At 37.5% G+C, this 12,985-nt stretch overlaps 1 protein-coding gene across 1 annotated transcript; it reads right to left on the bottom strand.

The window, feature by feature from the left end:
* Window positions 1–8,327: 8,327 nt before the first annotated feature.
* LOC109183431 (cyclic nucleotide-gated ion channel 1) lies at window positions 8,328–12,641 on the bottom strand. The gene is made up of 8 exons (XM_019333518.1): window positions 12,481–12,641; window positions 11,941–12,090; window positions 10,931–11,501; window positions 10,613–10,825; window positions 10,127–10,410; window positions 9,642–9,753; window positions 9,245–9,481; window positions 8,328–9,155 (listed from the first exon to the last, which is right to left on the bottom strand). The coding sequence occupies exons 2-8, from the start codon at window positions 11,967–11,969 to the stop codon at window positions 8,445–8,447; spliced, it is 2,157 nt and encodes a 718-aa protein (XP_019189063.1). The 5' UTR covers window positions 11,970–12,090; window positions 12,481–12,641; the 3' UTR covers window positions 8,328–8,444.
* Window positions 12,642–12,985: the final 344 nt, after the last annotated feature.

The following is a 12,985-nucleotide window of genomic DNA, read 5'->3' as shown; positions in this document are numbered from 1 at the left end:
GATTGTTCGGGTATTTGTTTGTCAATCCTGGATAGGTGTTAGAAAGAGTGGTAGTGGTAAAGGCTGGAGGCCATCTGTATTTACCTCTTGTAATACTTCTTTTGGTGAACATCTATAGTGGATTGGGCAGACGTGGGTTGCCCCGCAGACGTAGAAGAAGGAGCTCCCAACTGCGTAACATTTCTTTGTGTTTTTTACATTCTTTATGCTTTTAGCTTTCATTATTTACATTTGCTTAAACAAGTTTAATTAATGAACGTAACTACTGCATAACCTAATTAACAAGTAAAAACACATAGCTTTTATATTTCAAGTGTCACGGTGCATTTTCATTTGGTATCAGAGCCTGTAGACTTAATTTATTAGTCTATCGATCTGGCGATTCCGTGCCTCTTGAATTCATATCTTCAGCGGCTTTTATTATTTATTTGTTTATTACTTATTTGTTTGATCTCACGGGGTGTTAAGTGTTACAGAATGGAGCGAACTAAAGTCCTTCCCCAGTTGACCGGCGACAACTACGCATATTGGAAGGCTCGCACCCGTACGCATCTAAAAGCTAAAGGTGAAGCCGTATGGCGGTCTGTGGTGTCAGGTTGGACACATCCCACTAAACCCAGTTCCAGCACTGATGGAACAGAAGTCACTAAGCCAGAGACCGAGTGGACTCAAACAGAAATAACCAATGCAGGAAACAATGATAAAGCCTTAGACACAATTTATTCTCTTATGCATGAAAGCCAGTTTTCAATTGTTGCAGGTATTCCTTCAGCTAAAGGTGCTTGGGAGGCTCTTGAGTCTACATACGAAGGAACGACCTCGGTAAAACAGTCAAAGCTGCAATTGGTCCAGTCAGAATTCGAAGAACTGCGCATGAACGAGAATGAGACAGTCATCGACTTTCATACACGCATACAGGAACTGGCAAATCGCGCAATGGTCCTTGGTGAACCATTCTCGCAGGATAAACTTGTTAAAAAGATACTGAGATCTTTACCGCCCAGGTTCCGAATGAAAGTCATAGCCATCCAAGAGCATGATGACTGTGAGAAAAAATCTGTTACTCAGCTAATGGGAAATCTTAAAACATATGAAATGGAGATTTTAACTGATCATACGAAAAAACAAAAAAATATTGCTTTTGCTGCTGAAGAAAATAATGTAGTATCCGATACAGATGAAACTAGTGATGATACAGTTGTGTTCTTAACTAAACAGTTTTCCAAAATTTTGAAACAGGTATCCAAAAACACACACAACAGAAATTCACAAAAGGGAGCAATGTCATTCAAGACTGCACCTAGGACAGGGGCGCCAAACGCCAAACAGTCTGTCTCATGTCCAGGACAGTCCAAAGAAAGGTCCAACAACAAAGGCATCAAGTGTTATGAATGCGAGGGATTTGGACATGTACAAACTGAGTGCGCCACCTATCTTCGACGCAAAAAGTCTATGTCAGCCATTACCTGGAGCGATGATGAGCCCGACGTTGAACCAACTGGGTCAGATGTCGAGGAAATTTCGAGTAATTTTGTTGCATTTACGGCACGATTTACTGATAGTTCAGAACCTGTTGAAGACTCAGAAGGTGGTGATTATGTCTCTGCAGAAGATGTGGAACTAAATGCTTTATCTTTTGAAGCTGAATTTAATAAGTTGTATCCCAAATGGGAAGCATTAAGAAAAATGAACTGCAAACTAGCTAGTGAAATAGAGATTGTAACGAATGCAAATAAAGTATATCAAAATCAAGTAGCTGATAGGAATGTTTTGCTTAAAGAATCAGCAGGTCGAGAGGAAAGACTACAAAATGAAGTACAAACCGGAAATGTACTTCTTAAGGAAGCAGCTGACCGAGAAGCAAAACTCCAACAAGAAGTTCAGAATTTGAAACAAGAGCTCAGCACTTACAAACGAAAAATCCAAATGATGGATACCACTTCAACACTAGATAAGATTCTTGATTCCGGCAGGAAAACACCTGCAAAATTTGGTTTGGACTTCATTGGCAGTAACTCCAAAGATAAGACTGTATTTGTCAAAGCATCTGGACCTGATCCAGACGACATCCCTGAATGCAGCACTGTGAAACGCTCCTATGGTAAAGTAAACGTAAACAAAATGAATTATAAGCTATATAATCCCGTTTGCCACTATTGCAGGTTACGCATACATACCAGACCTGAATGCTACTATTTCTACAAGGATCAAAGGATTGAAAAGTTCAGACACAAGAACATTCAACCGTTCACAAAACAGATTTGGGTCAAAAAGGCTGATTATATATCTTTTGTTTCATTTCATACTAAAAGTGCAGGACGAGAAGAAAAATGGTATTTTGACAGTGGGTGTTCCTGTCACATGACAGGAAATGTCAAATTCTTGAACAACGTAAATACCAGTAAAGGTGAAGTTACCTTTAGTGACGGTGTCAAAGGTCAGGTGACTGGCGTAGGCAATTTTACTGTCTAAATTCCTCGCACAGGTAAATTTTGTTTATCTTTTTTAATTTTTTTTAACAGTTTAATTGTTTTTTTCCTACGTAAGTGTTAATGCAGGAATAACAGGGTGGTTCGACTATTAGTTCGTATCCCCATTTGTTCGGCTCTTTCAATTCCCATTACTATTTCTGCTTCTAAAAGTCAGTCAGAACTTGTGCCCATTCCTGGTTCATCTACCCAAGACTCGGCTCCCATCATATCTGTACCTCTGTCTAAAACTTTTCGAAAGGGAAAGGAGAAAATGTCTGTTTCAGGTACTGCAGAAAAGAAGAAGGTGTCTCATTTAGATGATGTGGAAACTCAAACTGACCGTAAGCATCAAAGGAGGGGTTACACTCTTTCACCCATACTCACTCGGTCACGAGCCCTCACTGAATCACCAACTGTACCAATTCCATCCGGCTCAAAATCAAAGGGGTCCCACAAAACTTACGAAGGAAGAAGACTTTAACGAAGAACAATTCCTTAGTACTTTAAAGGTTTCAAACACTCAGGAAGTTGGTACACACTCTAACCCTCCTCCTTTAATTGGTATTAACTCAATACCCAAGGTTGAGAGTCCTAATGTGTTACATTTTTTTTACACTTACAATCTTCTTTCGCAGTCTTCGTTTGCCATTTAATTTTTTCTTTCTGTCTTTTTAAATGTGCCTAAGATGATTTTGTCTTTTATTTTATGTCAGTGGCTTTAAAATTGAACATGAATTATCCATTCCAACTTTTATATGTGTGTATCTCTGAATTTATTCACTCATCAGGTACATTTGATCATTCCGGATTTGTTCTCTTTACATGTTCGTTTAATTTTTATCTTTAAAGTGTTCATTTTATTTGCCTGGGTTACTCTTTAAAGTGCCCGTTTAATTTGCATGGATTAAAGTGTTCCTTTTTGTTTGTTTAATTTGGTGCAATTTGATTAATGTGTTTATTCTCTTGTGTTACTTTATGTTTATGTGGTTGTGGTTTGTTTGGTCCGGTCATGACTGTATTTGTGTTTATTCATGTGTTTTCCGCGCTATCTGTGCCTCAATTGTTTATTTATGTGTTTCTCGCGCTATCTGTGCCTAAATTGTTTATTTGTGTGTTTTCCGTGATATCTGGTCTGAATCTGTGCCTAAATTTGGTTTATATGTGTCTATGTCTGAATTTGATTTATTTTGAATCTTTGGCTTGCTTTACATGAATGTGCTTACTGTTTTATTTGCTAATATGTTTGACTCGAATTGAGAATTGAAAATTCCTGAATTTTTTTCTCTCTTATGTGTTTTGCTGAGTTGTTTGCAAGTTGTGTGTGTATGGCTCTAGGGCTCTCGTGTTTTTTTAAATCTTCTGCAGGTTCAAACAAAGCAAATAACTTATCATGGAGTCCCAATTACAGCTTCAAGCTAATGTGAAATTCTTGGCAAAGGAAACAATCACGATGTACATTTTGAGGGGGAGTTCTTCTTAATCTCTTATGAACAAATTCCATTTGTGTATTTATTGGGTATTTTCAGTTATATTGAACTTCTTGGGTATATATGGATTTTCTTACTAGACTCTATCAGTTTTTGGATTATCTCGTTGGGTTATCGCTTTATTTGGCTTATCATAATCTCTGGGGTCTCATTTTATAATCATCACCTTATTTGGATTCTTCTTGGATTATCTACTTGGTTATTTCTTGGTGTATGATATCTGATACTGATGATGCTGATGACGGCTCAGTTTCGGGCACCCCGTCTGCACGGTAAATCTAATCCACTATTATGATGTTCACCTTCCTTTGTCATTTATTTGGCAAAAGGGGGGAGTTTTGGAGTAAGGGGGAGTATTATGGTAACTTTTGGAGATTTTGGAATCTTTTGGATTATTATGGTATCTTTTGGACGTATTGGATCAGTATGAAATTTTTGGTAAGGACTATGATGAAATATTTGGTAATTTGGCAGTGGTTACATTTGTTTGGTTGTTTTTTGGATTTCATTATGGAAATAATAGAACTATATGTGTTAGGGGGAGTAGTAGTTTTGTTTGGTGCATCTAAACAAGTTGAATGGATGTTTCGGGTTATGCTACTCTCACATGAACAAGTTATTATATGATGTGGTCTGCTATGTATTTGATTCTACTGTGTGCGATCCAAGGCTTGAAGGATTCAAATCAGGTACACTTTTGACAAATGGTCCAAAAGGGAATTACGTTTTATTTTTGTTCTTATATCTTTGTGTCTTGTTCAGTATCTATACTAAGGGCCGTTAATAAAATTAAAGCATTTCTCAATTTTTTTGCCCAAAGTAATTGATACTAGAGTTTTACCAAATAAAATGTCAAAGGGGGAGATTGTAAGTGTAAAAGTATTTACACGTTAAACCTTATTGGCTATTTTATTTAGTAGTAATATTATTAGTTCTAATTAAGAGGTTAATTAGAATTGTTAGTGTTAATCTTCCTTTGGACCACTTTATATCTTCAAAGTGAATTTGAGTGGACAATATGCATTGGCAAGTGAAGAGGAAGTCAGCAGCAACGCATGAATGAAGCTTTCAAAACAAAAAAAGATGTGGTTGTGATTTATTCAAATAAAAAGAGGCTAATATTAAGGATCAAAGTGGAGGCTTAATACTTGCTATAAAAAGAAGCCACACCAAAGAGGAAAGCTGCCAACTTTGAGCTTAATATTCAAGAGCACACTTCTGATTTACAAAGCCTTCGATTTTAATGTATTTTATTATTTAATTCTGATGAATATTTAATCTGTACTACATGATCAGTACGTGGTACTGCTGAAGCATCTTGTGAAGATTGTTCGGGTATTCGTGTGTCAATCCTGGATAGGTGTTAGAAAGAATGGTAGTGGTAAAGGTTGGAGGCCATCTGTATTTACCTCTTGTAATACTTCTTTTGGTGAACATCTATAGTGGATTAGGCAGACGTGGGTTGCCCCGCAGACGTAGGAGAAGGAGCTCCGAACTGCGTAACATTTCTTTGTGTTTTTTACATTCTTTATGCTTTTAGCTTTCATTATTTACATTTGCTTAAACAAGTTTAATTAATGAACGTAACTACTACATAACCTAATTAACAAGTAAAAGCACATAGCTTTTATATTTCAAGTGTCACGGTGCATTTTCATCAAATACTCTTCCCCAAAAACATCACTTGTAGCTTGAACAAATCTCTTCATATAGACTATTGTAGTGGTCTCACCCATTCATACATACTCATTATGGCATATGCGGAAGTCCATACACTAACATATGCATTGCTACAATATATTTTGTAGTGTTGATAAGTTTCGTCTAACAGTGGAATTTATAGTATTTTGAAAATATTAGTCATAATTTGTAACACCATCAACTATGCGAAGAAATAAGTTGCCTCGCATTCAAACTTTGTCGAAATAAATCATCAGTGTATGTAAGACTATTAGAGAAGTAGTAATTATATAAATGTTCTTTTGCGTTTTCATGATTTTTCTCAATAATCTGTCTTGTCCCTCTTCTATGATGAGAATATTAGGCTCCATTTTCTATAGCTTCTTTTAATAGGTTTATAAGTTTGGATAGATCAGAGATCATTGATGTCGGTGTGATGGTGGTTGTGGTGGGATGTGACAATGGTATGGTGTGGTGTGGTTGTTGAGTGGGGGCGGGGGCGGGGGCGGTGATGAGGGTGGTTGTGGCAGTGGTGGAGGGGAGGTCTGGTGGTGTTGGTGGTGGAGATGGTAGTGGTGGTGTGGTGGTTGCAGTGGGATGGTGATGGTGGAGGAGGAGGTGTGTGGTGGTAGTGGTTATAGTAATTGAAAAACTAGCTTGAAAAGATATGAGAGAAAGAAAGAGAAGGGAAAATAAAGAATTTGGAAAATGTCTTCCCACTAAAAATTTAAGAATACATGTTCCGCCAAGCTGGACTTTTTTTTTTTTTACTAAAATGAGTATTTTCCTGTAAATTTATATTCTTTGAATATCTAAACACGAAAAATTTTAAAAAATGACTTCCAGAAGTCATTTTTTTGGGTTCCCAAACGAATCTCTAGTTCTGAATATATAGTTTATATTTCTACCTTGTTATTATGTGAACAAATAGCTAATGTATGTTATTTAATTGAGTTAGTTAATAATGGATGCACTCTATGTAACAATAATCATTTTATTGAAATTAATTTTGAACTTGAAGCTTTTGTATAACAATACTTCCTTCGTCCCATTTTATGTGTCGAGTTCGGTTAACGAGTCTTGACTGAAGTTATTTACAATTTCATTTTTCATAATATTAAGTTTTGAATTAGTATGTAAAATTTATATATTTAGAAACTACATTAAAAGTACTATTGAACACACACACAATAAAAAAAAAAATCAAATTTAAAAATTATAAGAAAATGCTAATAGAAATAAGCAAAGAAGAAAGAGTTGGTTTTACCAATGAATAGTAAGATGATGATTGTTGTTGTTGTTGTTGAAGTAGGTGTTAAAAATTCAGGTTTTGCAATCCAATTTAATGAATTTGTGACACCCTTTCAGCAGCCTACACATGTTTTTCTTCAAATTATGTTTTGGTTCTCCTCAATCTGTGATCAAAATGTGAGATAATCAACTAGAATGTCAAAAACGTTCACCTTCAGCTTCATCTACAAACTTCGTAAGGCAAAGATTTCACTATGGTGATATTCCTGTTTGTTTTTGTCAGTGTGGCACGCAATCACTATTACAGAAATTATGTTTTTGGCATTCTAGTTTATTATTCCACATTTTGATTGCAGATTGAGAACAAAAACCTAATTTGAAGAAAAACATGCGTAGACTGCTGAATGAGAGTTGCAAATTCATTAAATTAGAGTGCAAAACCTAAATTATCCGTTTTTACCCTTCATTTCAACACCTACTTCACGCCAAAGCTAACGGATGACCCATTTTATAGCTTAAAGTTCAATAGTCGGAGAACTGCTTCGGGTGGAATTAAAAAGCAAAGAACCAATTTAAGAAAGAATCATAACCCCGAATAGGTCATCTTTTATAAGTGGATTCTCAAATGTCTCTGCATGGGAACTGGATATCAAGTAAGGAAAACCGAATTCAGAGAGTCCGTTTCTCTCCCCTGTAGAATCGGGCTCCCTCAATCCGATTTTAGTAGTACGTATTGCAACCAATCAACAGCCGTCGCAACAACGTATTTCGATTTCAATAAATACTAAGACCTTACCTTTTGATGCAAATTTATGTTTCTTCAAGAACAAAACCAACAACACTCCTCTGCTACTGTTGTCGTCATCATCGTCGCAGCTTGCTGCCGTCGCCACCGCCTGCTGCCGCCAAGTGCCAAGAAGAACACTTCTCAAAACTTACAAACAAATAACAATTTTGGAATGTTGGTTAATGTTGAAAGTTTTCGGACCACAAATCTTTGTTTTTCAATATTTAAATCTCGGTGGGACCATACAAGTTTGGTTGAATGTAAAAAAATGTGGGGAAGAAGCCGCTGAAGAGATGAAGATGATGGTGAGAGTGAATAAATAACATTACACTAGGGTTCGCTTTTTTTAATGAGTGAGTCCCCGTATTATACACCGTACACACAACATATAAAATAAAATATTGAGTCCCGTATTATACAAACAAGCGTAATAGTGTACAAAGACTTCAATTAATAACTGGAGTGCAGTAGTCCGTCTCTAATAAAACCGAACTGCCCCAACACGGTTTTTCCTACTTGGGGAACACTTTTCATGCAACTACTTTATCACATCCACCTCCAAGATTCGGCACCCTCGGCAAAACCACCCTATTTTCTATAGTTGGAAGACCATTTTGAAAATTAACTCTAAAATAATTTTTTTTTTAAAGAAAAAAAAAAAAGCCAAGACAATTTACAAATAATAAAGATTTACAACTTACAAGAGGATATTGGTCTGACAAGCATTACCGTATGGCGTATACAACAAATAAAACTATATATACATATTTATTTATCCTCAGCTGTGAAATCAGGCTCTGCTGGCTTCTGAAGCAGCATTGGCGATATTCTCTCAGGCATCCTCGCTGCTGCTTTCTTGGTGCCATTGCGGCGCAACAAGCGAAGAGCGTTGGCAGCGAATCGCGACGCATAGATGGTAGCCCCCAAGCTCGGCGAATTGCTGCTGCTGCTACCCTTTGCCAACGCATCTTGCAGCCGATTCTCTTCCTCCCTTAGCGACTCTTCCAGCTTCTTCCTGCTGTAGCGCCGCCACCACGCCTGTATGAAGCACGCCGCCCATGTCCGCCACTGCTGCGAGTAAAACCTGAACGTGTGCCGCAGCTGCTTGCTGTGCAGCCGCCTGAACTGAGACGCCACGAACTTCAGATCTTCCGCCATTAAGGCGAATGCTTCCACTTCTGCAAGAGCTTCGACTGTTCTGGTTGAGATTGGGAGGTTAGATGATGAATTGGGGTCCAGAGCCCATGTGAGGAGCTCTTCTCCACAAAAGTCCCCCGCTTTTAGATAATCTGAGTTGAAGAAACCCGTCCTTCCTCCATTCGTGGTTACAGAGAATAGCTTCCCACGCATTATGAACAGCATCTCATCAACCGGGTCACCTTCCCGAACAATGTAGCTGTGCTCCGTGTAAAGCACTGGCTTCAGACGGTCACACATCGCATCCAAAAGTTGTTCATCCATTTTCTCAAACATTGGCACCTTTTGAAGTTAAATATAATAGCAGTTTAAATTTCTGTTCAAGTTTGAGTAGATTATAGATATAAGCATAACTCTGCTTAAACACTTACTCTCATGAGCAAAGCCAAACAAAGATGCCGCTTTATGTCTCTTCTGAGGTCTTTAGGAAGGTTATGAATCAAATTTTCTTCATCCACACCCCTAGTTTCCTGCCATCTGTATTGTTCATACCGCCTTATCCGCTCTCTAAGGTCCTCGGGGAGCAAACGATGGGCCATCCACTGCTCTGCATCTCGTCTTTTCACTCTCATCTCCTCCAACCTTATTGTCGTGGACTGCAGATATGTCTGTTAAATCACAAGACCATCAATTAGTTAGGGCCTGCAATAACTTAGTGAGAGATAAATTTATATGCACTACTTTAGTCCCATTTTTCCAAGTATTTCCAATTTTAAGAAAAGAAAAAGTTTTCCCCTAAGAGTATGAGAGCTGATCAGGCAGACCTACCTGCATATTTCCAATGAGAAACGAAAATAGCACCAACCCAGAGATGGATATGAAAACAGCAAAGCAAATTTCCCAGACAAAGGTGCTCGTCTTCAGGTTCTGACCAAGTGAACTGCACAAAACCATATAAGGATAAACATCACATGCAATATAAAGCAAACACAATTCACATACAGATATGGCCAAGCAATTGATGGGAGGTGGAAAGATGTTTTCTATTCTCCAGTTTTCCAGAAAACAACGGGCCCAAAAGTTTGTTTCACTGGAAAGCATATGTTTACACCTCCAAAAATAAACCAAAATCCACAGTTCAGGAGGACCGTAAATTCTTTAAAGCAGTATTAATGGCACAACTGCCAGTGGATGCCAGTACATATTTTCTGAGCTACAACTTATAATCTAACATATTAGTGCCAGACTAAGAATAAAATATGAATACTAAGTATAGAATGCACATTAATACGAAAAAACAGGAGATTGTATACCTCAGGTTTTGCAGGCCCCACCAGAAGCAATAAAAGAACTTCTGAGGAAAGTCTCTTGATTCTACAACACCAGACTGAAGAGCATCAAGGAATATCCCAAAATCAAATCTTGTCGTGTTTGGCGTGTCTATAGGGCAAGACTCATTTAGAAGTGTTTTAAAAGTCGTGTGATCACCACCACAATACAATGAGGCTTGACGACAGGGAGATGAACTCCCACAAGCTCTCTGCCAACAAGTAGTTTCTCGTTCTATAGAAAACAGATACCAAAAGGCTCCAAGTACCTGGAAAGCATCATATCATATCACCTGTTATAGCGCAGTTTATGGAATGCTCCCAAAATGAAAGCTATACCAGTTTATTCAGTCCCACCATGTGCAATTTCTATATATTATTACCATAACTAACCTCGGAAGTTAATTATTTGAACAAAACTTTATGGCACATAATTCAATGATAACTGATATCCAAATTATACAAACTTACATGACTAGCAAGCATGTAAAGAAAAAGATTGAAGGCAGCCCCAGCCCATGCTGTTTCAGTAAGTATGCCAGATGTTCTTGTGACTTCTTTATATAGTGGATAAACTCGAAGCATCCTTGGAATATATTGGAAGAGCACAACAAATTTCAGCAAATTCTTTGTATTTAAAGATTCTGCACCTCGCATTTTAGGAATTATAATTAAAATCACAACCTGCACATATTCCAAATGGGATAAGAATCCATGAATACATTTCAACAACGTTCTTTAGAAACAAAAATGGCACTATAAAATAGGACACATATAAGTATATCTTACCTGGGGCAAAGGAAGAACTGCGAGAATGTCAATTAGGAAATAAGAGGACAAATATCTTTTTGCAATTTCCCAAGTATCTTCTACTAAAACACCTCTTCCAAATACGCGTGAAGAAGGGGCAATGAACCCCGTCCGAAATTGTAAGACAATATGAAGGATGTAAAAGATATCAGTAAAGGAACGCAGAACACTAGCTGTGATCTCCAATTTTCTGTCCAATCCAAGGCATTTTTTGTCATTGTCAACCACTGGAATGTAGAAAAACAAAGGATCCAAAGAGATGGCAACTATACAAGATAGTACAAATATTTTATTCCATCTCTGAAGGAATGACCCTTGTGGATCAAGAATCTTCTTCCTAGATTCCATGTCTTTGGTAGTATGAGCATGGTTTAGTGAATAAGATTTAAGAGAATCTTTCAGGCTTTTGATTCTCTCATAACCACTTTCCAAAGTTCTGTGGAAGTTATCTGAAACTGAGTTCAATGCTATTCGGAATTTCCCATAGCGACCTCCACTTCTAGTGGTATATTGTCCCTCAGAACTTCTGTCCGAATTCCAATCCTTAAACCTGCATGATACATAATCAAGTTTTAACTATCAGGTTTCAAAAACATATCAAAATCAACCCAAAACAAATGGTATGCAAATTAAGAAACTTCAGACAAAGAAAGTGCAAACGAAAAGATAAATGAATTATAGTCAGACAAAAGCAGAATTTGTGGAAGTTGATTCTCTCATCAAACACAAGAATGAGATGCAAAGCGAATACTCAAGGTAGTTGATGAATTTAAATGTTATGTGTGGAAACCCAGTAACGTTTGAGTGTTTATATATCCATGGAAAACCTTTAACTATCCTTGCTTGTTTACTAAAAAAGAGAAGCAGAAAAGGTATTCCAAGTAAAGCAAACTCTCATATTTTCCTTCTCTTCCAATCTTGGAGAGACAAAGGGACCAATAGAACTCACCCCAATAACAACAAAGCATTGATGCATTACTAAAACTGACCTTACAAACTTCTCTTGCCCGTGATTCATATCTTCAGTTCATCCACTAAAATGCCCATATACAATATCAATCTCAAAACTCCTTTATATGAAGAGAAATTCTCCGCATAAACACCTTGCACTGGAGCAAGAAATAGGCAACTAAGATTTCCTGAAGATAGAAATACAAGTCAACATAACTCTTCTCTGTTCACAGAAAATATAATAGCAAGCGCACAAATTAAGAAATTTATATATCAGAAATTAGGGAAAAAGTCCCTCCACCCAAATTCCCAAAACAAAATTAAGCACAAGACTAAGGGGAGCATCCTAAAATGCCAGAAAAAAAAATGAAATTTAAAAACAAAAACAGAATTTCAACAACATCGTGAAAAAGAGCCATAATTCCTTCCCAAAAACTAAATAAAAAATCCTCAAAAAAAAACATTTTTCGACAGAATCAGCAGCAACCAAGACCGATTAAAGTCATTTCAACTTCGAAAACATTTTATCAAAAAAAAAAATTAAAAAAAAAAAATTTAAAAGGAAGGGCATGGTGTACCAGAGCAGAAGTGAAGCAGGTCTTCCACTCCCGTGAAAAGCAGGTAGATATGACTTGTTCGACTTTGAAAGCGCAGAGAGAGAGAGAGAGAGGGCGGAGAAGTTGGTGTAGAGGGGGGAGGGGTATGGAGGGAAGTTTCGTGGAGACTTCTTAAAGCTACTATTGGCCTATCGCCCTATTGTTCGACATAAATTTTTGAATTTCTGAAAAATGAAGAAAAATTAGAGATATTTTTATCGCTACTTTTGTACAATTGGTCAGTTTGTCTGCAGTAACTGAAAGCGACGCGTTGACTCTCTGAGTTACCGAGTTGGGAGATTGAGGGGCAGAAAGGGTTCAGGCCCAGCGCAGTTTATTTGTCTGCAGTAACTGAAAGCGCCACGTTGACTCAGTCACTCGCTGAGTTACCGAGTTCGGACATTGAGGGACACAAAGGGTTCATGGCCCAGCGCAGTTTAGTATCATCATTGCCCATGTTAACAGCTTGGGTTCAGCGTGTTCCGAA

The sequence above is a fragment of the Ipomoea nil genome, unplaced genomic scaffold, assembly GCF_001879475.1.
Source record: "Ipomoea nil cultivar Tokyo-kokei standard unplaced genomic scaffold, Asagao_1.1 scaffold1125, whole genome shotgun sequence".
In the NCBI taxonomy this organism is placed as follows: domain Eukaryota; kingdom Viridiplantae; phylum Streptophyta; class Magnoliopsida; order Solanales; family Convolvulaceae; genus Ipomoea; species Ipomoea nil.
The sequence above is the reverse complement of the archived record's forward strand: the minus strand, read 5'-3'. Positions and strand labels throughout refer to the sequence as shown.